The sequence below is a fragment of the Physeter macrocephalus genome, chromosome 19 (assembly GCF_002837175.3).
Source record: "Physeter macrocephalus isolate SW-GA chromosome 19, ASM283717v5, whole genome shotgun sequence".
Lineage (NCBI taxonomy): Eukaryota > Metazoa > Chordata > Mammalia > Artiodactyla > Physeteridae > Physeter > Physeter macrocephalus.
Window position 1 is genome coordinate 11,038,510 of NC_041232.1, and position 25,373 is coordinate 11,063,882.

Consider the following 25,373-nt stretch of genomic DNA (forward strand, 5'->3'; position numbering starts at 1 on the left):
GCGACGGGAGAGGCCACAGCAGCGAGAGGCCCGCGTACCGAAAAAAAAAAAAAAAAAAAAAAAAAAAAAAAAAAAAGAGTTCCATGATTAAGTATATGTGCAGGGATGCTGCGTTAAATAAAGTTGAAGTTTTGAATCTTTACCGAAGGATTCCTCTGAGCTTCTGACATACTAAAGCGACCCGAGAGGGTCACGTTCAAAACTTATTTAACGACAGACTCATTTTACTGCCATTGGAAAGAACACTAGTGTCCCTTGCATTGTAGTTTTGGAAAGACTGCCAAAAGGAAGTCAAAGCAGTTAAGCACTCAGGTTCAATGCAAAGGAAGGACCCACTTCTTCAGGTTTGTTTGTGGTTCCTTCTGTTATCAGGTACCACATGTTATGTCAACAAGGCCACGTTTGGTGTCTTTAATTTTTCCATTCTTGATGGAATAAATTACTGAGGAGAATTTTGTTTCCTTTCCCAAAAAGATAACCTGCCTTTTTCTGAATGTGAACCACAGGCCACATCCCACCCGAAACATCTTCAAGATACGGTGAGAGGCGCTGCCCGCAGTATGTGAAGTACACTCGGCCCTTGGCTGGCTGCCCTGGAGGAGGAGGCGTTCCCTCGGTTCTCTCCCAGCCAATTCCTGCCACGTCACCTAGGGCAGAGAACAGGACGGAAACAACACTTTTTTTTTTTCCTTTTATTGACTATTAACTAAACTTTCAGTTTGCAACTGGCATGAGACTACATATCATTGACTATCTTGGCTTTTATTTATTCATGCCATTAGTTACAGCTGAAAAAGACATGGAGCACCTTGTATTTATATATAAAGAGAGTAACACAATAGAAATAAACAATTTTAAAAAGAGAAGTCAGAAACTGTTTAGAAGACCAAAAATACCTAGTGTCTGAGGTAAGTTATTTACCACAATTACACATTAAATTTAGCTTTTATTTTCCAGGCAGCCAAGACAAAAAGGGAAAACACTGGGTACGATTTTTTAATAGAGGAATACAAGTTTTTCTCTTTTGACACGTACCAGATTACTTATGCATAAAGGTAAAAAGGTAATATTTTCTCAGTAAGTTTGCAGAAGACTTAGAAAGGATCTAAAAAAATATAATTTTAAACTCAACCTACAATGTAAGCTAAACATACACCATTAAATCACATTCTGTCCCCTTACTTACATGTATTTATGGCATTTTTTCAGGAAGCGAAGATCATCTAAGCCAAGCTGCTTTCTGATGAAGTGACTAGATATTGGGATAAAACTTAAAGAACCAAGGGGACCATATCCACCACATCAGCACTACTAGAGGCTGTCTCAGGCCAGCTGCTAGCACATGTAGCTTTATAATTAACCTGTTGTAAACTCTCCAATAAGTGCATGAAGTTCTGTGATTCTGTTTTTGATCAGAGTGTCATATGATTTTGAAACCACTAGGCTGGGCTTCCCATTGGCTGGGGACTTGTCACTGTTCACTATGGCACCCAAAGGGCCCAGAAGAGGGCCCAGCATGTAGGAGATGCTCAGAGTATCTGTTCATCAATGGACACTGAAAGTGTTGGTACAGAGATTGGGATCCTGTTGTAATAAGTGGGCTCTTGATTGCTATTCCCACACAGACACATTTCTCTAAGAAAGGGGTAGCATGTTTGCTTGAGGTTTGGTCCAAAATTTTCTCAAAAACTAAAGTATGATCAAACAAAATAACAATCAGCTATAACAAACGAATAGAACACCCACTATGGATCCCCTGCTGTCTCTACTACCCCTCGCTTCGTGCTTAAAGCACTTAAGTACTCAGCTGAGATTACAGAGTTCTCTCCATAAAGTAAGAGACAAACAACTTGCCAGGAAGTAATTTCCAAGGCATAACTTGACCATAACTGAAAATACCATGCTCACTGGAAAAGTGCAATTTAATAAACAGCTCCCTCAAGGATAAGCAAAATTACCCCCCAGACTGCTACAAGAAGTTACCTATTGGGTTCAGTGACTTAGTAACCCCTATGCAAGCATCCAAGATCATCTATTATATTTAATAATTTCAGTTTTATCAGAGATGATGCTAAGATGTACTGTCTGAAAATAAGTAGCCAACATGTTTGGCTGCTTCTAATGTCAAGAGGACAGTGCCTATATTTTGCTACTTCTGGAGCAGGTAGGACTGATCCCAATTAATCTACTATTACAGATGAAGTTAGTTATATGGAGGCTTAAAAAGAAGAGGGGAAAGATTTTCTTTTTATTGAATTGACTATGTGACTGAAACATCTGGGCAGAAGATATGCTGAAGCTGGACCAGATGTTTAGGCTACCAAGAGCAAAGTCTACAGCATGTATCTTTACCTATTGATAATGAAGTTCTTGAGTGCCTCAAGGCGACTGGTAGAGGGTTTCTTTTTGAAGCTATTCATCAATGAAAAGCTGATGAAAGACCAAATTTTGGAGAAAAGCAAAATCTCAGATTCTTCTAATGATGGAGGAACGAAAGTCAATGTGACTCCTAAGTTACCAGATGGAGACTTTAAATGATAACAGTGCCTCATAAAATGAGAGGTTTTGTGTAAACTAGGGGACAACAGTGACAAGTATTTCATTTTCACTGGAAGACAGTGTCTGTTTTCAGTTGCCAAGTTTCATTAATTTTAACCTATTTGATCCAGACCTGGGAACAACAGAAATACACAGGGTTAAAAAAAAAAACAACTCCCACCGCACTCACCAGGAGAGAGAGTCACGTCTAAGCGAACGCTCTTCCACTGTAATAAACTGGAGCCGTTGTAGTGCACGGCTCGGCCATTGCTGTGAAAAAAACAAAGAGAAGTCAAAGACAAGGCTAATCAGTCAACACAGAGGAAGGTAAGTAGTGAACAGTAGCGTGAGAGTAATCAGAAGAGAAATCCTAAGAGCTATTCTCATTCACTAAACATGAGTATATTTCCAGCTGGTATTTTCTACATTTTTTAGAGTAGAGATTAAAATGATATTACTTTAGTTTTAAAACACCCACATCAAAAAAAAAACCCACCCACATCCACTACTTTTTTTTTTTTAAATAACAGCGTTAGTAGCCACTTACTTATGGAAAAGACAAGTGCCCACTGGATTAGTCCAAGCCCCGTCTCTTTTCTCTGCTTCTGTAGCAAAGCCAAAGGAAACTATTGGTCCAGTGTCATCATCACTATCTCCATAGGAAACAATTTCAATTTCCCAGTAGAAAGATGGGGCCTGAAGAAACACGAGAAGTGCGCAGACAATCAGAGGGCTCACTGTGGGCCCTTGAACTTCCTCTTTCTCTCACATTTGAAGGAAAGAGGCAGAAGACAGTATGTCATGTGATTTCTCACCTGAATGGGCAGTGGTGAGGTGGCATAGATAAATGTGCCCCGGGGCAGACCGCCCCCAGCGCTGGGGTCAGCCAGGAAGGTGACGGAAGTGAGGTGCGATGAGAACATGCAGGCTCGGACAGGTGGAAACACTCGTGAGGGGCTCCACGTAATCTCTTTGGGCTGCATTGGGGAAAGACACCCTCATTCAATAGAATTGCAAACACAAAATGGAGATGTTGAGATTTCAAGTGACATTTCTTCTTTTACAGATTTTTAACTTTCTTATCTTGAAATAATTTCAAAGCTATAGAAAAATTGCAAGAATACAGCAACTATTGTATACTCTTACCTAGATGCACTGATTTTTTTGTGATAAAATTCACGTAACGTACAATTCACCCAGTTAAAATGTACAATTTAATGGTTTTTAGTATATTCACGGAGTTGTGCAATCATCACCACAATCTAATTTTAGAACATTTCTGTCCCCCTTAAAAGAAATGGTACCCATTAGAAGTCAATTCCCATCCTTCTCTCCTTCCCAGTCCCTGGCAACTACTTATCTGTCTGTTTTCTGTCTCTATGGATTTGTCTGCTCTGGACATTACAAGAAATGGAATCATACAATATGTGGTCTTTTGTGACTGGCTTCTTTCACTTAGCATAATTCAAGGTTTATCCATATTGTAGCATGTATTACCACTTCATTAATTTTAAAGGCTGAATAATATTCCATTGTATGAATATACCCATTTTACGCATTCATTCATCAGTTGATGGACATTTACGTTGTTTCTACTTTTCGGCTATTATGAATAATGCTGCTAAGAACATTCACAGAATGCCAATATTGAACATTTTTGCCTCTTTTGCTTTTTTTTTTCCCCAGTGAAACTTGTTTTTCCCCGTGAGTCTGCTTTTTCTTTTGTTTTATTCACTAGTTTGTTGTATATTTTAGATTGCACATATAAGTGATATCACACAGTACTGACTTTCTCTGTGCCACTTTGGCTTTTTAGTCACTCTTTCTCTCTACGTATACTTATTATTACGAGATGAACTATAGATCTACAATTTCGAAAACGTTTTCTTTTTCTGCTATTGATAACATAGAAATTATTTACAAATCAATGAGTTCTGCTCCCCTGCTATAATCTTTCAATATTCAGAATGACAAATCAACATGCTTTGACATTCAAGGATGACAGCATGTCACTGCAGAGCATACACCTCCAAATGGCTTTGCAAACACCCATTCTCAGTGCCATTAACATGCTGCTTGGCATTCTGTAATTCTTAAGGCGCATGCTGCAGACACGCAGCAGGTGTGGGACACTGCAGAGGTCTCACCTGTCTCCGGTCAGCCTGCAGCGGAGGTGGCGGGGGCCGAGCACAGTCCCGGTAGAGCATCCTCAGCCGTTCACACTGCACTTCCACAACTGCCAGTCGCTCTCCTGGAGGGGGAGACATTGAATATGTGAAAATAAGTCCTACAACTCCGGAGAGGGCTCCAACTCTTTTGGAGTAGGGTCAGAGCAATAAAATGCTTACAAAAGAAGATTATTCAAATTCTTACAAAAGAGCAAATACCCTGAGACATCTTTGTCTACTACGTGTAGCTCAGCAGCAAAGCAATGGGGTCAAGTGCATGGGCTCTGGCATTAGGCTGCCTGGATTCAGAATCTGGCTCCATTACTTGATATTTACCATCTCACTTCCAATATAGGGGTAATAATAGTACCTGTGCCTCACAGGGTGGTTGTGAAGATGAGCTAAAATAACACAAGTACAGCCTTTAGCCAAGTCCCTGGCACAGGGCAAACACTCAATAAATGAAAGTTCTTATTATCATCTACTAAATGAAAACTACTATTCTTTTTTTTTTTTTTTTGTGTGTATGCATATACATGTCTTATCTCTCCCAGACTGGGGGCTTTAGCTCATATTAACTTTGTGTTTTCCAGCATCTAGCACTGTGCCTTGCTCATAGATGTTCAGCAGGTTATAGACTTTTAGAAAATCAATTTAGATGATAAGAGTAATAGTTTTCGGGAACTTCCCTGGTGGCGCAGTGGTTGAGAATCTGCCTACCAATGCAAGGGACATGGATTCGAGCCCTGGCCCAGGAAGATCCCACATGCCGCAGAGCAGCTAAGCCCGTGTGCCACAACTGCTGAGCCTGCGCTCTAGAGCGCAGGCTCAGCAGTTGTGGCACACGGGCTTAGCTGCTCTGCGGCATGTGGGATCTTCCTGGGCCAGGGCTCGAATCCATGTCCCTTGCATTGGTAGGCAGATTCTCAACCACTGCGCCACCAGGGAAGTTCCCGAAAACTATTACTCTTATCATCTAAATTGATTTTCTAAAAGTCTATAACCTGCTGAACATCTATGAGCAAGGCACAGTGCTAGATGCTGGAAAACACAAAGTTAATATGAGCTAAAGCCCCCAGTCTGGGAGAGATAAGACATGTATATGCATACACACATACAATAAAGAACAAAGTGCAAGGCTAGAGTGTGTTATTATGTGACATAAGACACAAACACAGGCACAGATGAGTGACTTCATTCCAGGAGCTAGAAAGGCTTAATAATCAGATCTCAGAGAAGTCAGAATTTCAATAAGCAGAGAAGGAAGAGAATTCTGGATGGCTTGGCACTGTGAGACTACTCTAGAATAGTCAAGAGTTAGATGTCTCAGGAGTACCTCACATGACACACAAAAATTCAAAATGGATCAAAGACCTAAAAAACCTATAGCTAAAACTCTAACTCCTAGAAGAAAATACTGGTATAAATATTTATGACTTCAGATTAGGCAATGGTTTCTGAGATAGGATACCAAAAGCATAAGCAATGAAAGAAAATTTGAGAAACTGGATTCATAAAAATGAAAAATCTTTGTGCTTCAAAAGACACTTGAGAAAGTGAAAAGATAACCCACAGAATGGGAGGGAGTACTTATAAATCATATCTGATCAGGGACAAGTATATCTAGAATATATAAAGAACTGTTATAACTCAACAATAAAAACACGAATAACCTAACTAAAAACAGGCAGCAAAGCTGAACAGATATTTGTCCAAAGAAGATATACAAATGGTCAATACATATGTGAAAAAATGCTCAACGTCATTAGTCATTAGGAAAAGGCAAATGAGATACCATTTCACACCTACTAAGCTAGTTATAATCAAAAAGACAATACCAGTGTTGGCTAGAGTATGGAGTAACAGGGACCCTCATACGTTGCTGGTGGGAATGTAAGCACAGCCACTTTCGAAAATGGTCCCTCAAAAAAGGAAGCAGTTCCTCAAGTTAAAACACAGAATTGCTGTAAGACCCAGCAATTCCACTCCTATATATATGTGCAACAGAATTGAAAACAGTCATATACACAAAAACTTATATATGAATGTTTATAGCAGCATTATTCATAATAGCCAAGAGTTAGAAACAACACAAGTATTCATAAATTGATCAATGGATAAACAAAATGGTCTATCCATACAATGGAAAGGTATTCAGCCATGAAAAGTAATGAACTACTTGATACCTGCCACAATACCGACGAACCTTGAAAACATTATGCTAAGTGAAAGAAACCAGACACAAAAGGCCACACACATACTATATGATTCCATTTGTACGAAATGCCCAGAACAGGCAAATCCATAGAGACAGGAAGTAGACTGACGGTTGTCAGGGGCTGAGGGAAGGGGGTGGGGATAATGAATATAGAGGGTTTTCTTTGCAGGGGGTGGTTATAAATGTTCTGGAATTAGTGGTGATGGTTGCACAGCTCTGAATGTATTGGGCTGGCCAGAAAGTTCGTTAGGGTTTTTCTGTAACATCTTATCGAAAAACCTGAACGAACTTTCTGGCCAGCCCAATGTTAAAACCCACTGAATTGTATGCTTTAAAATGGTAAATCATGTAGTATGCAAATTATATTTCAACTTAAACAGATGTCTTAGGAAGAATAAGATGTACTATAATAAAAGTAAACCACAGAATATGTTTAGGATAGTAGCAAGAAAGATTTATTGACTTATACCTAGTACCTACAGACACTTAAGACACCTAATATAATCCAATGATATGGATTAGACAGCAATCAAAGATAAAATAGCCAAAGTGGAGCCAGGAGTGAGGCCAGGCCATGAGGTATGTGTCTAGTGTTCTTTATTTACACCTGGGAGTCAGGGACACAAGTCTAGATCTGTGCTTCCCAACAGACAAACCAAAGAGGAGGAAACTATTTACTTACAGATTCGTGGAGTCCATTACATAAATGTAAACTGACTAGTCATAAAGAGCCCAATTATTTTTAATAAACATTTTCCAATTATTTTCGTTAAAATGACTTAAAATTATTCTGAGAGACCTTATACACAGAATGCTGGATGATACAGTGAATAACATCTGCAGCAGTGTCCTTATAAGCAACCGGTAACAAGTGTCATGGAGACACTTCAATGCAGATAGGTGGAATCAGACCAAATAATAAGGGAAAAGCAATTCTTAGGAAGAAGGAAGGGAGTGGGGGCTGTTTGGCAGAGTTGAGGCATGTCTGCCACAAAGTAGGCTTAATGTAAGAGGAGATTTTTATAGCATCTAGTATGAGAATAAAAAGCTCCTATGCTACAAATTCAAGAAAGAAAAGGCTGATTGTATTGTACTTTAGCCATAGTAACAAGTATGCCAGACCCGGCTGTAAATTCATTCCAATCTATAAATGACAACTTAACAGTAGTAACTGCACTTAGGAAAGCCAACCTCTCAGTGACAGCTCTATGCGCCTGACAATCAGCCACTCAGATCGGGGCTTCAGGAAGGCAACTGTGATGACAACGGGAAAATACAAAGTGCAAGAAGGAAAAGTTTGGAGAATAATGCATATGCCTAAACATGAGATAAAAAGCACCCGACTTAAACAGCTGGTAGTGGAGATGAACAGAAAAGAGATAAATTTCAGGAGTATTTCAAAGGAAGAATCAGATATGGCAACTGATTGGATGTGGAAGGACTCAGCGTCTGAGGGTCAACAATAGCCCGAGTATAACCAAGAATAGGGAATTCGGAAAGGAGAGTGGATTCCAGAGTAAATGATGACTTTGGTTTTTTGTGGGTTTTTTTTTTAACATCTTTATTGGAGTATAATTGCTTTACAATGGTGTGTTAGTTTCTGCTTTACAACAAAGTGAATCAGTTATACATATACATATGTTCCCATATCTCCTCCCTCTTGCGTCTCCCTCCCACCCTCCCTATCCCACCCCTCGAGGTGGTCACAAAGCACGGAGCTGATCTCCCTGTGCTATGCGGCTGCTTCCCACTAGCTATCCACCCTACGTTTGGTAGTGTATATATGTCCATGCCACTCTCTCACTTCGTCACAGCTTACCCTTCCCCCTCCCCATATCCTCAAGTCCATGCTCTAGTAGGTCTGCATTTTATTCCCGTCCTACCCCTAGGCTCTTCATGACATTTTTTTTTCTTAGATTCCATATATATGTGTTAGCATACGGTATTTGGTTTTTTAAATATTTAATTAATTAATTTACTTATTTATTTGGTTGCATCAGGCCTTAGTTGTGGCAGGCAGCCTCCTTAGTTGTGGCACATGTGCTCCTTAGTTGCAGCTCACTGGCTCTTTAGTTGTGGCAGGACAACTCTTAGTTGTGGCATGCATGTGGGATCTAGTTCCCTGACCAGGGATCGAACCCAGGCCCCCTGCATTGGGAGCATGGAGTCTTAACCACTGTGCCACCAGGGAAGTCCCTCTCTGAGATTTTTTTTAACAGTTGCTGGCTCCACAGAACCATGCTTATTAAGGGAAGGAGATTTGAGAAGTAAAACAGATACAGAATGAAGACAAATTAAAAAGCAAAAACAAACCAACAGAAATCACTGCCACATGAAAAAGGACAAAAATTTAAGGACAGAAAAGAGATTAGAGAGTTACTGAAAAAAGCAAACAGCATGAGAGACAGTAAATAATATAGATAACAAAAATGACCACACACACACACACACACACACACACACACACACACCACAAAAAGGATAAAACTAAAACCATTAGGGAAGGTAAGGATATCCGCTTCTTCCTTACAGTTTATGAAAATGCTTGTACTAGAGCATTGGAGAAATGCTAATCTAATTGTGAACAATTACATTTAGAGTCCTACTATGTCCTTGGGAATAAAGGGTAAATTTTCACTTAAAAAACACCCAGGCCCACTATCAATTTACAGGAAATTTGAGGACAAAAGGACACATTAAATGACACCACAGGATATAATCAGCAAAATCCAGACTGTGGGAAACTCTGCAACAAATAAGTTGCAAGGGAAGAAAAGATACTGAGGGGAATTTTCTTTTTAAAAGAGATTTAAAAGACAGCAATGAATTATAATAGATGAACTTTATTTGGATCCTGATTCAAACAAACAAATGTAAAAACAAGTATTACTTTATGAGAACATTAGAAAGTTGAACACTGACTAGATATTTAATAATATTAAAGAATTATTGTAAATTTTTTAGATGTGACACTGATATTGTGGTTATTTTAAGAGTCCTTATTTTTGACACACATACTAAAATATTTATGGATAAAATAAAGGAATATCTAAAAATCTGCTTAAAAATAATCCAGGTGAGTGCAGCGTAGATGAAACAGGATTGGCTATGAGTTGATAACTGTTGAAACTAGATGATGGAAACGTGTGGGTTCATTATCCAAAAAAAGTCTCTCTATTCTTATATTTGTTTGAACTTTTCCATAAACACACACACACAGACATAGAGGAACACACACACATACACACACACACACACAAAGATGGATGTTAGTGCAAATTCTTGATTCTGAATTCAAATGTGGCCAATGACAATAGTCAGAAAGTATCTGCAGCTCTAAGGACAGCTCATACATAATTCTAATTGAGAAATAAAGGCAACTAATTAATATGAATGGGGAAAAGAAAACACTCTGACATAGTGGTCCTAAAGTTAAATTGAAAAATGCTGATTTCCTAGTTGGCATATACTGAAGGTTTTTATTTACATTTCTAGATCTGAAATGAAAGTAAATTGTGGTAAGTGTTGTGTTTAGAGTTCAGCTGTTGGATGTGTACATGAAAACAGTTAACATTCCATTATCAAATTATAAATGTGCTGACGAAACTTAACACAATAGGGTAGAAAGGAAAGTAACAGGTACTTACCAGCACTGCATTCCTGGGCTACTAGGTTGAGAACCTCAACAGCTGCTGGACACTGCTGTATGAATTCTTCACAAAATAAGCTGTCTTCTAAAAGCTGGGCCATGACCAGGCATGCTCTTAATGTTAAAAGATTTACAATATTTCAAAGTCATCAATGGTCATTCTCTAAAAAGTCAACTGTGAAAAACATTTCAATCAATTTTATCCTCTAATTTAAACAAGGTTCAAACTCCCCATTCCTCTTGCTTTTTTTCTGAGCTGGACTGGTTGGGAAGTATATAACTTCTCTTTTCCCCACATAGTAACTGCTGACACTGCGTGGACAATTGGAAAAGGGAAAAATGGCTGCCATCTCCCTAAATGAAGTCACCAAGTGCCAGGTGAGAAATCAGCACCATCTCTTAATAGCTCTTCCTAAACGGCGCTCCATGGGCAATATTAATGTTCTGGGAACAAGAGAGGTCCAAACGCTTGGGAAATCTGTATGCTGATCTCTCTCACCTAACTCAAAACACATATTAGAACTTTCTGACAAGTTTCATTGTCAAAAGAAATTTGCTGTTGTTTCATTGTAAATAAACGTATTTTCTTTCCAACTCCAACACTTGCGAGCATTCCCTAATTTTCTCCTCAGCAGTTTGGAAAGCAGATGGACCAGACAGGTACTAATGTGGTCCAAACCACTTTAAAAAAGGCAAAGCTGCAGAAGAATTCCTGTGACAGGACAAAGTTCTTTGACCAAAGCAAATCAGTGGAGCCTTATGTATGTGCTCTATATATCAATCATATTTTGTTTATTTACTTTCTTAGGGAAACAGCTAAACTCTATTTCAAAGTGCAGAAACTGGGGAATGCAACAAAAACTGTAGTAAACATAGCACAAGAGGATGGTTTCTGTTACTCAGTTTGGCATGAAGCTCACGCTGCGGACCCTCTAAGCCTGGTGCAGGGGGGCCCATGGAGGACCCCTGTCTCTGTGCCTGCACCACCTCAGCACATTAGGGGATCTTTGGAGGGTGCTCACCTTGTTCTTATTTCAGCCAGGAGCCGAACGACTGCCATCACAGGAGCTGACCCATCTCCTGTTGCAGGAAGTGAGGTATGAATAGAGAGACTTCCCTCCTGAGGAAGCAACATGGACTGGACTGCCTGTACTACCTTCTCAGTAATGGACAGTTTATGAAGAGGCAATGCCTGATGGCGGTGGGGGGAGGGGCATGGCAAAAAGTTAAATTCAAGTAGTTAGTTTATAAGAAATGAGGGTGTTATTATCATCTGGAGTTAATTCTCAAAATTTCAGTTAAAAAGAATCAAATCACCATACAGAATTGCAAGCTAGACCCAAGCAATTAAACATACAATACACTGTGGAATATTCCAAACCAAAGAAATGAATTTTGCAATCTAGGTACAAATTTCCACATAAATGTTACTATTAAATGATTATGCCCAATAGGTAAATACACGTCACAAGTAAAATTTAAGAAAACCAAGTATTTGTGCTTCTGTACTGTGTATGTATGTGCATATTACTCATTACAGTACGGTTACCATCTGCAGTAACATTTTAAGATGTATTTAAAAATCACCTTACCTCTGATCTTGGAACACAAAGTCTAGACAATGGAATAGTCAGTGTGTCTGATGCTTGCGACGTCTTTCTACAGTCTATGGGTGGGAATTTGACTGTAGCTATACCTTCCTGTTCATTGATAGAAGCCACTACTCCGACACTTCCTGATATTCCTCTACCTAAAACCTAGAGACACAGAGGGATTAGCACTACCTACCAGCTCTGATGGTGTGAGCAATTATCTGATGTGACAAGTGGGAAGAAAAAACTTACAGCTGTCATTACCGGCATTACAGTAATAGTTTCTTATAACGCAGATACCAAGCCCTGAACATGAGTTAAAATAATAGGTCCTAAAACCTTACATCAAGGTAATCACAATATGATACAAATTCAAACTTTCAATTCTAAAATATTGCCAATGTAGTTAACATTACACGGTATTGTACTAATATCTGACTAATCTGCGGCATAGTGTGGATTAGACGTCACGAGTTTCTTAGCTTAAAGGAACAAGGATTTTTGTCCAACTGGGTGGATGACACTTGTCTTACAGATGAGCAATTAATCAATGGACTTATATACAGGGGAAAGTGATGACTTGGGAAAATGGTGGCTGGTTACCTGAACCTCAGACCCTATCTTGATTGTCTCTTTGAAGCCTCCAAGTGCACACAGTGCAGCGACAGCCTGGCGGGCGATTCTCTGAAGTTTGGCGAGTTTTCTGCCACTACTGCTGCCATTTTCCAGAATGCTTTCTGCATATTTCCCCAACTGTGGAATGTACATCAGCGCACGAGACAGAACCTAAATGTAAGAAGCAGCCCATGCAGTGGGAGATAAAGCTCTGGTTGTTTTGATACTAAGCATGATGCAGTGTCTACAACAGTGCCTGGGTCTCATGTGCTAAAGGAACTCTGCATATGGGAGGGATGAAATAATTTATCAGGTATGACCACTGACATTCTTGGCATATTTGCCTTATGTGATTGGACAGAACTGGAAATACACAACCTCAAAATATGGGAGAATCAAACACTGTTAATAAAACCTCTGAACTAAAGCAAAAATATATCTGCAGGAAAACTATAACAGCATACTGCCTACATCTCAACACCCAAGTATCTTTAGGAGACGGTATAAGGTGTTCACATCACGAATGACTGGGAAAAGGGAAATTGATTACCAAACCCTAGTTTTCAGGAAACTGAACTATTGTTTGTAAAGATGAATTACTGACAAAGCACTCAGGGAGTGTAATTCACACAGAGGCCTCCTTAGGACTTAGTAAGTACACTTAACAAATCCAGTAAACCAAGGCTGCATGATTTCCTAATGTTAGTACCAATCGAATACAAGCAAGAAGGAGAAACAAGGAGTGCCATTCTTTTCCTGAGAACACTAGCCTGCCTTCTGTGAAATCAGAACTGGCAGTGAAAAGAGATGTGGCTTAACAGAGTTGAAGCTACTGAATCAAAGCAAATTTCAGGGGAAACACAGTTAACAAGTATATCTGGCCAGTTTGGGAACTCTCTCTTTGTTAGAATGTCCTTTGCTAGAACAGAACATTAACTTCTGTCTTGCTTCCTCTTTTAAGCAGCAACAGCGTACTAGCCTTCTCTGCTGTCGTGGTCCATATCTGAGCAGCATTTGACTCAGGCGCCATCAGCAAGCTGTGAAGCAAGGCGATCACCTCTGCAGCCATGCTGTTTGCCACATGCCCACTGATGAAAGGTCGGACAGGGTCGGTCCTGCAAGTGTCAACAGGGAAAAGTGTCAGTGCCCAGTGATGGTGAATAAGGCAGACGAGTGGCTTCAGGCTTGGCACCAGATGCAAACATTTTCTAGTTATAAATACTGGAAAAAGTGGGTTTCGGTGACACCCATTCTTTCTGGTAACTGAAGAAGGCTTGGAAACAGTGGACCTCAAACCTTTAACTGTATAAACCATCGTGATCAAGGAAAGGACCTACACTACATCTGCTTCTGGCTGGCAAGCACAGAACCTCACACAAACTTCCCAGGGGCAACACGCATTTATCCTTCCTCCAACTAGAAAGAAGCTTCTGTGTACAGTTGGGATGGTGACAAGTATTGTTTGGATGAAGTAAAGGCAGCAAGGACAGAATTTACTATTTCTACTACTCAAAAAAACTATAGTTGGTGTTCCTGGTGGTGGCCTTTCTCAGAAAAACAATCCTCCAGCCACAGATGTCCACTCAGCCCGGAGGGCCTCCCTATTTGTCCCTCACAACCTCGGATCCACCTGGATGGTCATCACTTTCTGACTTGACTTTGCGAACAACTGCTACAACGGATGGGTATTTTAAGCCCTCAGTCCTCATTTCCAGCAGGTCAAGGGGAGGATATAAAATTAAAACCCTCAAAACAAATCCCTTACAAAGTAAGTCTGAGAAGAGTGAAGACAGCTTCCACCCTGTGAAAGGTTTTACCTGGCAAGTTCAGAGTTCCTCTCTCGGCAAATGGAAGTTTGGGCGGTTTTCTTCTTGTCCCCTGTGGACAGTCCACTCACAGTCTCTGGGTTGAGCGATTCCACGGGTGGCCCGACGCTGACGATGAGGCCAGACTGTGCCCACTTGGTTGCTTTTCGCAGAGCCGCTGCCGCCTCTTCTGTAATCACCTCACAGCAGCCACCCTGGGGATCAGATTGAAGACATTCATGATATTCTTTTTGCTCTTCTCAGCACTATACTTAAAAAAATCTGTTTCCCCTAATCCAGGCTCATTTTTATAAATTCATATATTAAAATATTATATGTAGAAAGTTAAATCTCCACAAACATCCTTTGTCCTCACCCAGTCAGAGATCACTGTTAGTCCTCTAGAATTTTTTCCATGCAGATTCTGACATACATAATCATAGGCCACGCTACACAGTTTTGATTTCTTTTGTATCAGTTATCAAAACATCATGAATTGTGATCATTGATATGAACCTGATACCATAAAATATCATGAATATTCATGTCTATATATTTAGACTTACCTGATTATAGTTGTACAGTATTTCATTATATGAATGTCATAATTTCTTTAACAAATCCCCTATTTATGGGTACACAGATTCTATTTTGTTTTTTACAAACAGAACTGCCAAGGACAGGCTTATCTCTGGATACTTGAAAATGCCTATTTACCCTCACCTTGGCAATAATGGGTACCATCGATCTTAACATTATCAGTGCGACAGGTAAAAATGATACGCTACTATTATTTTATTACTTCCCTTTAATTATTTATCGTGTAATCTGTGAGCCTGAGCATATTTTTATATTTTCATGGGCTTTTTTGTCTTTATTTCTTATTATCTATTATTATTATTCTTTTAACCTTTCACCCTATGGTCACATTTTTTTTTTTTTGATCACTTTTAAAGTATTTTTAGGCTGTAGAACTATCTTAACAGAGCTAAGAAAATTTCTAGGTCAAAACCAAGAGTTCTCATCTACATTTTAACGTTAATGATACATTGATTTTGACTAGTTCTCTTGAAAATGGCCTCAGTTAAGCCACTGTCTTCAATTTCTCACCCTGTGGTAACTTGAAATTTAAAAAAAAATTTCTCCTGAAAACCTGAAGCCTGGCACATGTTCTTCGACTGTGGGTCTTGGCGGAGCAGGCTCCTCCATATTGGGGTTACCTTTGTCATGTCTCGGTCCATTTTCACGACTTTCTCCATGTTGGCACCAGTACCAAGTCGGAAGGGCCGTCCTTCTGAGCTACTAAAATGGGAAGGCAGAGAGAGGCAATGATTTTACAGGCATGGACACAGGTTGGGGAGGCCTCAGTGGGTGATCTAAATCCCCAAGTGAGGGGATTTTAACAACAGCTTGGATTGCTGCCTTGGTGTGAATGACTGGATCTTCCTAATAATTAAGCTGCCCCTGCCTCCTAAACCTGGCTCTCAAAAATATCTTTCACAAAATTTGTACTATGACATTTCACAGTGCCCAGGAATATTCCTTGGAAGTTTCTTCATCTATGTGCTGACTTGCCTTGACCCCGCTTAGTCTATGCCAACAGCCTAGTAGTGCTTTCGGTTGCCATGATGGCAGACAAGGGATCCAATTATGAGGGTGACACCATCATTCAATCATTTATTTGAAGAGAGGTCTCTTCCATCTGAGACATAAACACCTCTCCTAAATTCCCTTGTGCTCCGTGGGACCTTCTCATTGTCCTGGATTCCACTGACAGGGCCCTGTAGATTTGTAATCTTTGGACAGTAATTATATATTTTTACTTCCTTGTTGAGCAATCATACCATTCATCCTTCGATTAAATAAAGCTATAAAAAAGTTTCTTATTTCTTCACCTCACAGTCAATGGTATCCCTATATTTACTGATGGCTGAAGGATGCCAATAACTGAAAACCAAGCTGCATTATTCCTTCTCAAAGCCCAGGTCACACTATAGACTCCTCGTGGGACACAAATGATACATTCTCAACAGGATTTTCACTCTGTTGGGTCTGGAGAGACAGTACCAAGTTGTGGTTAAAAGTCTGGGTTCTGTGTCAGAGGGACCTGCATTTATATTTCAGCTCTGCCTCAGTTTCTCCGTATGTAATGACAGGGATGATAGTAACACTGATTACCTCTTAGGGGTGTTAAGAGGGCTGAGACAGTTGATACCTGTAAGGGGCTTACTCAGCACAGTGCCTGCGACACGGCTAGTGCTTGATGGCATGTAGCTATTACAATCATCACCTTAGTAATGGTTGGAGAACTTCATGGGATGACTGGTCTTCCCGCTTGTGGATAAAGATAGAGAGCTTGCCATCCACTGCTTCACTCTCTTCTCCAGGGTCTTTATCTCCTTTTAAGGAACTCTTGGGGCTGGTTTTTGTCAACATGGTGTCAGGTTCAGAAGCGGTTGGAGAAAGGACTGTCTGACATCCTTTAAGCAAATAGAAAAATTGCAAAGTTGTTTGTGCGGCTCCCCTGTATAAGGAAAGCACTGGCTTTGGAATCTCTCTTCCTCCCTCTCTCCCGCTCTGTCCCTTCTCCGCTCTCTCTCCCTTTTATCACAGGAAGCACAGCTGCAGTTGTGGACAAGGAAAGCTCGGTCTGACCGTCCACAGGAAGTGAGCACCTCAGTGCCATTCTTCCGTCCAGGAGGCTACTCACCTGGGACCACATAATCTGCTAGCTTTGCTAAGAGCAAAGAGGCGATCTTGGACGCTGGGTCGCTGGGATCCTCTTGCTCACTGTTTAGGGAGGGGACAGAGTAGCTCCAGGGTGGGAGCTCCACATTCCCACAGTCTTCTACGCTCATCAGCGGGAGTGCTGCCCGGCACAGCTGAAGAATGATAAGGACCAGCTTTGGGGACGGGCGTTGGTCAAGCAGCAGGGAGAGGAGTTTGGACACACAAGCTGGCTGGCTCAGGATGGCTTTACCTATGTGACTCCTGCAAAAGGAGGAGGAAAAGGTCCACAATGCTGAGAATGTTATCTACAGAAATTCAGAAGCAAAAGTTCCCTAAATGAGGTTAAACAAACTGATGACTTCATATTTAATGAGGAAGACACAGATTTGGCAATATGTTTTTATGAAGGAGAATTAAGGTTTTTGTAAACATCTGATGAAAGCTCATAATTGACCAACAATACTTTAAAAGATTTTTGAATATTTTCTGATACCTGATGTTTATTTAATTGAGATCCTATAGTTCAGCACGATTCACAGAACACCAAGACTTAGAAACCCAAGCTAGGAGGCTTTTAGTTTAGTCTTTTATTCCTTTTTAAGAAGTGTTTCAAGACCAAAGAGATCATACAGTGTTGTACTGGCCTCAAGAGTCTGGGATCTGCCACAGCTGAACCGGTTACATTTCAGCAGAAACCAAAGAATAAGCAGCCTTATGTGGACAAGGTTTTGTGGGCCTCACAGCTCACACATGATTAAACCTCCACAGAATATCTTCTTTTTTTTTTTTTTTTTTGCGGTACGCGGGTCTCTCACTGTTGTGGCCTCTCCCATTGCGGAGCACAGGCTCCGGACACGCAGGCTCAGCGGCCATGGCTCACGGGCCCAGCCGCTCCGCAGCATGTGGGATCTTCCCGGGCCGGGGCACGAACCCGCGTCCCCTACATCGGCAGGCGGACTCTCAACCACTGCGCCACCAGGGAAGCCCAGAATATCTTCTTTTAAAGACACAGCATGAGAATGTGAATTAATTACAGGTCCTGGCTGATTATTCTTTAATCTTGCTATAATGAAGGTAAAGATGTTTGGTTACTGAATACAATCGTATTGACTCAAAAGGCTAGCAGCTGTTGCCAGTAAAGTATTGAAGCAAATGATAATATGTTATTTTATGATGTAGATATTCACCTAAATAATTTTCTTATTTTGGAACTAAATGCTATTTTTCAATGACTTCATCATCTGCTATTTTTCTTGACGCAGGAGCATATCAGGATGGCCTAGTAAGTTAGATGTTTCTAAAGACAACCACTTGCAAAGGAAGCCAAATCACTCAGAGGAAAAGCCCCCTCCTCCCACAGCTCCAGCCGGGCCTTCCTTACCTCGAGAGGTCATTGAGAAGACTCAGGACGTCCTGGAGGGCATCGTTCCCGGCAGCCTGGTTGCCGCAGCTCTCCGTCGCTCGGGCGAGGTGGTTAGTGAGAAGGCTGGACACCTGACGGGCCAGACCTGAGTGCACAGCCTCTGTGGAGCCGCCTCCAGAGTGCAAGAAAGGAGAAGCGTGGTGAAAGCTCCAGGAAGGCATGGTGAGTGCAGGTGTGGCGAGCCTGCATTAAAGCCCTCCCTTCGTCCAATTTTTCTTTAACCTGCTCAGTATTTCATTAGCCATGCAATTAGTGTCTCCTCATTAGATAACAACTGAACATAAACAAGGTAACAGTAACTCGAAAAATGATTCAGTGTTGGGGAAAGACATTCCTCTTAATTAAAACTGAATATAATTAATCCACACAAAACCCAGAAACATACTTTGATTGACAGGCAAGAATCACCATTTTACTATGATGAAAACATCTTGATTTTTTTTTTTTTACTGAGGTACAGTTGATGTACAATATAAGTTACAGTGTAACTTATATATAGTGACTCATAATTTTTAAAGGTTGTACTCCATTTATAGTTATTATATAATATTGGCTATATTCCCTATGTTGTACAATATACCCTGTAGCTTATTTTATACACAACAGTTTGTACTGCTTAGTCCCCTACCCCTATAGTGCCCCTCCCCGCCCCTTTCCCCACTGGTAACCACTAGCTTGCCCTCTATATCTGCGAGTCTGTTTCTTTTTTGGAAAACATCTTGATGTTTAACTCACACCCTACCTCTTCTCAAACACAATAAAAGACATTTTTGGGTCTTTCCATTTTCACTGTAGTTCCAGAGCCTTCCCCAAACATCTCTCGTAAAGGCCACAAAAATTATTTGCCATTTACTGTTCATTCTGCGTGGAAGTCTTCTTTATCCTTCAAGAAGAACTCACATGTCACCTACTTTGGGAAGCTTTGCCTGATCCCTAGCACAGCTGGTCTGTAGGGACCTCTATGCTCCCATAGCACTTTGTGTGCACCTTGATCATGGCACTGATTGCACAGTAATTATTTGTTCATTGGTCTATTTCCCCCACTGGACCATATATTTTAAGGTGAGGAACGATGCCTTATTCATCTTATGCCTGGTTCTCAGGACAATAAAATGCACAGTGAATGAATAAATAAACAAGCTATATACCTGGGATACTATGGAGAAGTTATCCTTCAAGTTTACTTTTTAAATTGGATTGGTGACTGAAAATATAATCTGGAAATAGCACCTCAAAAGTGCAACTGGGGGCTTCCCTGGTGGCGCAGTGGTTGCGCGTCTGCCTGCTGATGCAGGGGAACCGGGTTCGCGCCCCGGTCTGGGAGGATCCCACATGCCGCGGAGCGGCTGGGCCCGTGAGCCATGGCCGCTGGGCCTGCGCGTCCGGAGCCTGTGCTCCGCAACGGGAGAGGCCACAGCAGAGGGAGGCCCGCATACCACAAAAAAAAAAAAAAAAAAAAAAAAAAAAAAAAAAGTGCAAGTGAAAAATCATTGCATAAAAATATTTATTCGGACACCGTTAGCAGTGTTGACAAAAAGGAAATGAAAGATGTCTTCAATTTCCTGGGGTTACTGTACTCCTTCAGGTGGTTATTGTTCCTTCCCACCCCCTCAGCTTTACTGAGGTATGATTAGCAAATAAAAATTGTATATATTCAGATTGTAGAAAGTGAATTTTTTAAAAGGTGTACAAAGTGATGATTTAATATGCATATACACTGTGAAATGATTATCACAATCAAGTTAGTGAATACATCCATCACCTCCCATAGTTACCTTTCTGTGTGTGGGGGAGGGGATAAGAACACAAGATTAATTCTCTCAGCAACTTTCAAGTATAAATAAAGTATTATTAATTCTAATCACAATGCTGTATATTAGATCTCCAGAATTTATTCATCTTATAACGGAAAGTTTGTCCCTTTGAACATCTCCCCATTTCCCCCTGCCCCCTAACCATGGCAACCACTGTTCTACTGTTTCTATGAGTTTGGCTTTTTTAGATTACACATATAAGTGAGATGGCTGCAGTATTTGTCTTTCTGTGTCTGGCTTATTTCACTTAGCATAATGTCCTCCAGGTTAGGATACTGTTTACTGTCATAGAGTAGTGATAAATTTTCATAGAACCATGCCAATGAAGAGGCTCCCATGATATCATAATTGATTCAACCAATCTACTTATGTAATTTAATATAGCTTTTCTTTCCCCCATCCAGCACAAGTACTTAATACATAAACACATCAATAGAAGAAATCAATGAGCTCTAGAAAGGAATCCTGCTTCTCACCTTCTTCTTTTTCCCATTCAACGCAGCGGTTGGCAAGCACCTGGAAGGCTGCCCAGGCCATGGTAGCCACCTTCTGCTTCTTGGTTTGTTTCTCACTGGAGCTGGACTCAGTCTGACTGCTCAAGCTACACAGTCGATCCATGAGCTGAACAAGGCCACTGCGCACCAGGCACTTCTCTTCACTCCTGAGCCAGGCAGAAAGGGTTGAATGAAAGAAATATAACTGACCAGCACTTAGGAACTTCTCACTTAAGATTCAGGTTATCAAAGGGCCATAAAACATGTCGGTATAGTTCCTTGTCCACAACTTAGGATACCAATGTATAACTCAACATAGACATTTTTTAGAATGAGTATTTTCCTTCATAAATAATGAACTTCAAGTTCTGGTTAGTTCGTATAGAACAGCAAAGTAAAAATCGATGGAATCAATACAAGGTTACCATAGTAGAAAAAAACTACATATTTTATCATAAGGGGATTCAAAGAATGACTTCATGAATTCTTGACATCTTCCAACTATTAATCAAGTAACTAAGAGAGGATATAAATGTGCAAAGGCAAAAAATTTTGCACAATATATAAATAATTTCCTAGGGACCTATTTCTTTCCTTCAAACTTCTCCATTTTGACAATGTAATATAATCCCTAATGGGGATCCACATTTGATCATGCAGGAACTCAACAATAAGGAATTTACATAGTAACTTTAAGTGTCTGTCAGGAGACAAGCTCATTTAATCAGTGATAGTGTCACTGGATAATCAAAACAAAAAAATCCAATTTTTTTAATTAAAAAATATTTCTATTTAATCAACTACATTGTGGTGTACCTTACTAACAATAAAAAGCATTTCCTTGCTTACCTGGTGTAAGGTATAGTACATAAGAGTCCGATGCTATTCGCACAAGCAATAGGGTAACGGGCGCACAAAGACACAACAGAGGTCATGGTCTCACCGAAGGCTTCCTGGACCTGCTCGACCATCCCACCACAGGTTAGTTCTTCAATTCTAGGGAACAGAACCAAAGCTCAGACTTCCTCAACCATGTCAAGAACGGCGATAGTGAACACAAGAGCAAGAGAGTTCTTCTGAGAAACCCAAGAGTGTCTAGATGAATCCAGAACTGAAGGAATCTTGGAGATAAGTGTTTCCCAAACTGCAGGATCACAGAAGGCTGCTGGGCAGGATTTCTAAGTGTGCCTCGAAGACAATGCCCACACTCAAGAAAAGTCTGGGAGGGCTTCGCTGGTGGCACAGTGGTTAAGAATCCGCCTGCCAATTCAGGGGATATGGGTTCAACCCCTGGCCCAGGAAGATCCCACATGCCATGGAGCAGCTAAGCCCGTGTGCCACAACTACTGAGCGTGCACTCTAGAGCCTGTGTGCCACAACTTCTGAAGCCCGTGTGCCTAGAGCCCGTGCTCCACAACAAGAGAAGACACCGCAGTGAGAAGCCCGAGCACTGCAACAAAGAGTAGCCCCACTCGCCACAACTACAGAAAGCCCGTGTGCAGCAACGAAGACCCAACAGAGCCAAAAAAAAGAGAAAAGTCTGGGAAATCCCACGTTAGGTAAAGGTAAGCAGGGTTCCTCAGTGCAGGACTACTCAGAACCTTTTAAGGTTAAAGTCTTTCATATCTCTAGGAGCAAGAGAATGGCACCCAACATTACCCAAACTTATTTAATAATGAAACCATTCATTTGAGGCATGGCTACGACATTCCATGCAGCACTGAATACTGTAAATGCAATTGCACTAATGAGAAAACCAAGACACAAACAGATTAGCGAAGCGTCCTTTGCAAGTTCATACTCTGATTATGAGCAGAATATATGAGAATCCTGTTGGGAAATAAGACTTTCCCAATGTAAAAACACAACCTGGGATAGATTCTATGGCAATTAACGGTAGCTGAAAACTGGAACTATCGGATTTATCTACAAAGATATACAACGTAATATTGTTTATAATAGTAAAAATAAATAAAAATTAAGGTTTAAAAATAGGAAATTGGCTTAAAAAAGGTCCAGGGATATGATGCAGTGCTATCCGAGCACTAAAAACATTATAGGAGATCACTACGGTTAGACTAAAGACTGAACAAATACACTAAAACATTAATAGGTTTTATTTTAAGACGCTGGATTTACAGGTGATTTTTATTTCATACTTTGGGATTTTCTGCATTTTTTTTTAGATGTCTGACACATGGCATTAATAATGTCATGAGGGAAATGTAATGAGGGAAAAAGGAATAATGCTGCCAGTGTTACAGAGAAACTACTCTGGAATTAAGCTGTGGCAGTCACTAGGTGTTACTCACTACGCCTTCTGGGCACCGCTGCGGTTGGGTGGGCATGTGACTAGTCTGGCCAACGAGCCAGAGGTAGGACAAGGGCCCTGAAAGCTTTCGAGATGGTGGTCTCCTCCTCTGTCCTGAGACCTGCAATGGACGTGAGCAAGGACTAAAATTTTGTTTTTTCCGCAGTGAAGAGCAGCCCCCACTCCATGCAACTAGAGAAAGCCTGCACGCAGCAATGAAGACCCAACGCAGCCAAAAATAAATAAATAAATTTTTTAAAAAAGAAATTTGATCTAGTAAAAATAAGCACCAAAAATATAGGGATATAAGGTTGTTGACTGCAGCACTATTGTTAATGCAAAAGGAAACCAAAACAGAAAGAAGGAAGAAAGGAAGGGTGGAAGAAAGGAAGGAGAGGGAAAGTGAAAGAGAGAAAGAAACAATAAATGAACCTATGTGTCTATCAGTAGCGGATGAGTTAAATAAAATATAACCATCTATACAATGGAGGTCCATGAAGTTCTTAAAAGCTATAATGCAGATCTACACATATGAACACGAAACGACACAGATATCCAAGATATATTGAGGAAAACAACTGATTACAGTAAGGCCTGTGTAATATAATCTGAATTGAGTTTTTAAAAAATCATACACATACACACTTAAGCATACAAAGAGAATGAAATAGCTATTACGTAAGCGTAGTTGATACAACAAGCTCTTAAAGAACAGAATGGAATTTAGGAAGGGAAGGGAAGGAGACTTTTACTTTCTGTTATATGCGCTGAATTTTTAAAATTAAATCTTGTACCAGTTTTGTTAAAGTACATTATTTTATGGGAAAACATTAAAATCTAAGATCTTGCCCCAAGAGTAATCTCTGGAATGGCTTTCGCCCATTCCAGACAGGACAGTATAAACTAACAGAAACAACTGACCTGGGTCCTCCCTGAAGGACCATAGTCACCGGACCCACAAGATGTGTCACTCCCCCGACTCGCACGGCAGCCGTCAGCAATTCCCGCATGTGCACCAGTGCCTGCTTGCGAGTGTTTCCCCGTCGCCACCTTGTCTGCGCAGCCAAAAGAAAGCTGCTGCTGGACACCTGAAACGCATGAAAAGGAAGTACACCTGACTCCTGCTGTCACACGACCCCTCGCGCTATCCACCTGTGGTCGGCAAAAAGTGACGTACAGCTTGGTCAGGGTTGGTGCCGATGAAAGCAAACAGCTGCCCCAGCAGGACGCTGTAGGTGGGCTTGTCCCTGCTGTCCTCGATGGCCAATGACTGCAGGAGCGTGAAGGAGCTGCTGCGGTGGCTGGTCACGTGGCGCCGCCTACAGCCAAACAAGAAAGCCGCTCAGGGAGTGTGTTGCGATGACAGTGTTCAGCCGCAGGTGGGAATCCGACCTTGGCCATTAGCTATTTACCTCTGATTTGCTCTAGTAAATTCCAAATCATCGTTACCAATCATTTCCAGGTCAGAAGGAGCCGACATGCTGCGAAGAAAAACAGGCTGCCTCACAGCATGAGATATCACCTTTGTTTCAGAGGCTGATTTACAAGCTGGAACAGAAAGGAAGAAGAACGTTGACATATCTGCTATCCTATTTGTAAGGATGGCAGTAACAGCGAAAAGTAACAAGGAACCACCAAACTGTCTAAGAGTATCTTTGCTTTCCAGTTCAGCCACCAAACCAGCTAGCACAGCACACAGATGATTTTTAGGCCAAATTTTTTTTTTTTTTTTTTTTTTTTTGGTTGGGGCACCGTGCCGCACAGCTTGTGGGATCTTAGTTCTCCAACCAGGGACTGAACCCGGGCCTTCAGCAATGAAAGTGCGGAGTCCTAACCACTGGATGCCAGGGAATTCCCTAGGCCAATTTTTTAAAACCTTGAATACTGAGGTTTAAAACCTCGAATATCAAGGTTAAAAATTACTTTATCTTGAAGAACTAAACTCTTTTTATCAAATTGGGTTTCCAAAGAAAGGCTGAAAAATTCATTTAATTTTGTAAACCATCAGTGTTAACT

General features: G+C 40.8%; 1 protein-coding gene across 1 annotated transcript in view; it reads right to left on the bottom strand.

The window, feature by feature from the left end:
- The window catches only part of HECTD4 (HECT domain E3 ubiquitin protein ligase 4), a 197,188-nt gene that overhangs the window by 55,192 nt on the left and 116,623 nt on the right, over nucleotides 1-25,373 (bottom strand). Inside the window, exons 30-49 of the mRNA XM_055080495.1 lie at nucleotides 24,770-24,905; nucleotides 24,535-24,676; nucleotides 24,279-24,445; nucleotides 21,896-22,042; nucleotides 21,029-21,213; nucleotides 18,697-18,850; nucleotides 17,296-17,576; nucleotides 16,876-17,065; nucleotides 15,806-15,887; nucleotides 14,598-14,800; nucleotides 13,760-13,895; nucleotides 12,769-12,951; nucleotides 12,166-12,330; nucleotides 11,596-11,765; nucleotides 10,572-10,687; nucleotides 4,686-4,789; nucleotides 3,354-3,515; nucleotides 3,086-3,234; nucleotides 2,729-2,808; nucleotides 484-647 (exon numbers count right to left, since the gene is read on the bottom strand). Coding sequence (XP_054936470.1) covers nucleotides 484-647; nucleotides 2,729-2,808; nucleotides 3,086-3,234; nucleotides 3,354-3,515; nucleotides 4,686-4,789; nucleotides 10,572-10,687; nucleotides 11,596-11,765; nucleotides 12,166-12,330; nucleotides 12,769-12,951; nucleotides 13,760-13,895; nucleotides 14,598-14,800; nucleotides 15,806-15,887; nucleotides 16,876-17,065; nucleotides 17,296-17,576; nucleotides 18,697-18,850; nucleotides 21,029-21,213; nucleotides 21,896-22,042; nucleotides 24,279-24,445; nucleotides 24,535-24,676; nucleotides 24,770-24,905 — 3,116 coding nt within the window. The remainder of the gene's footprint in view (nucleotides 1-483; nucleotides 648-2,728; nucleotides 2,809-3,085; nucleotides 3,235-3,353; nucleotides 3,516-4,685; nucleotides 4,790-10,571; nucleotides 10,688-11,595; nucleotides 11,766-12,165; nucleotides 12,331-12,768; nucleotides 12,952-13,759; nucleotides 13,896-14,597; nucleotides 14,801-15,805; nucleotides 15,888-16,875; nucleotides 17,066-17,295; nucleotides 17,577-18,696; nucleotides 18,851-21,028; nucleotides 21,214-21,895; nucleotides 22,043-24,278; nucleotides 24,446-24,534; nucleotides 24,677-24,769; nucleotides 24,906-25,373) is intronic.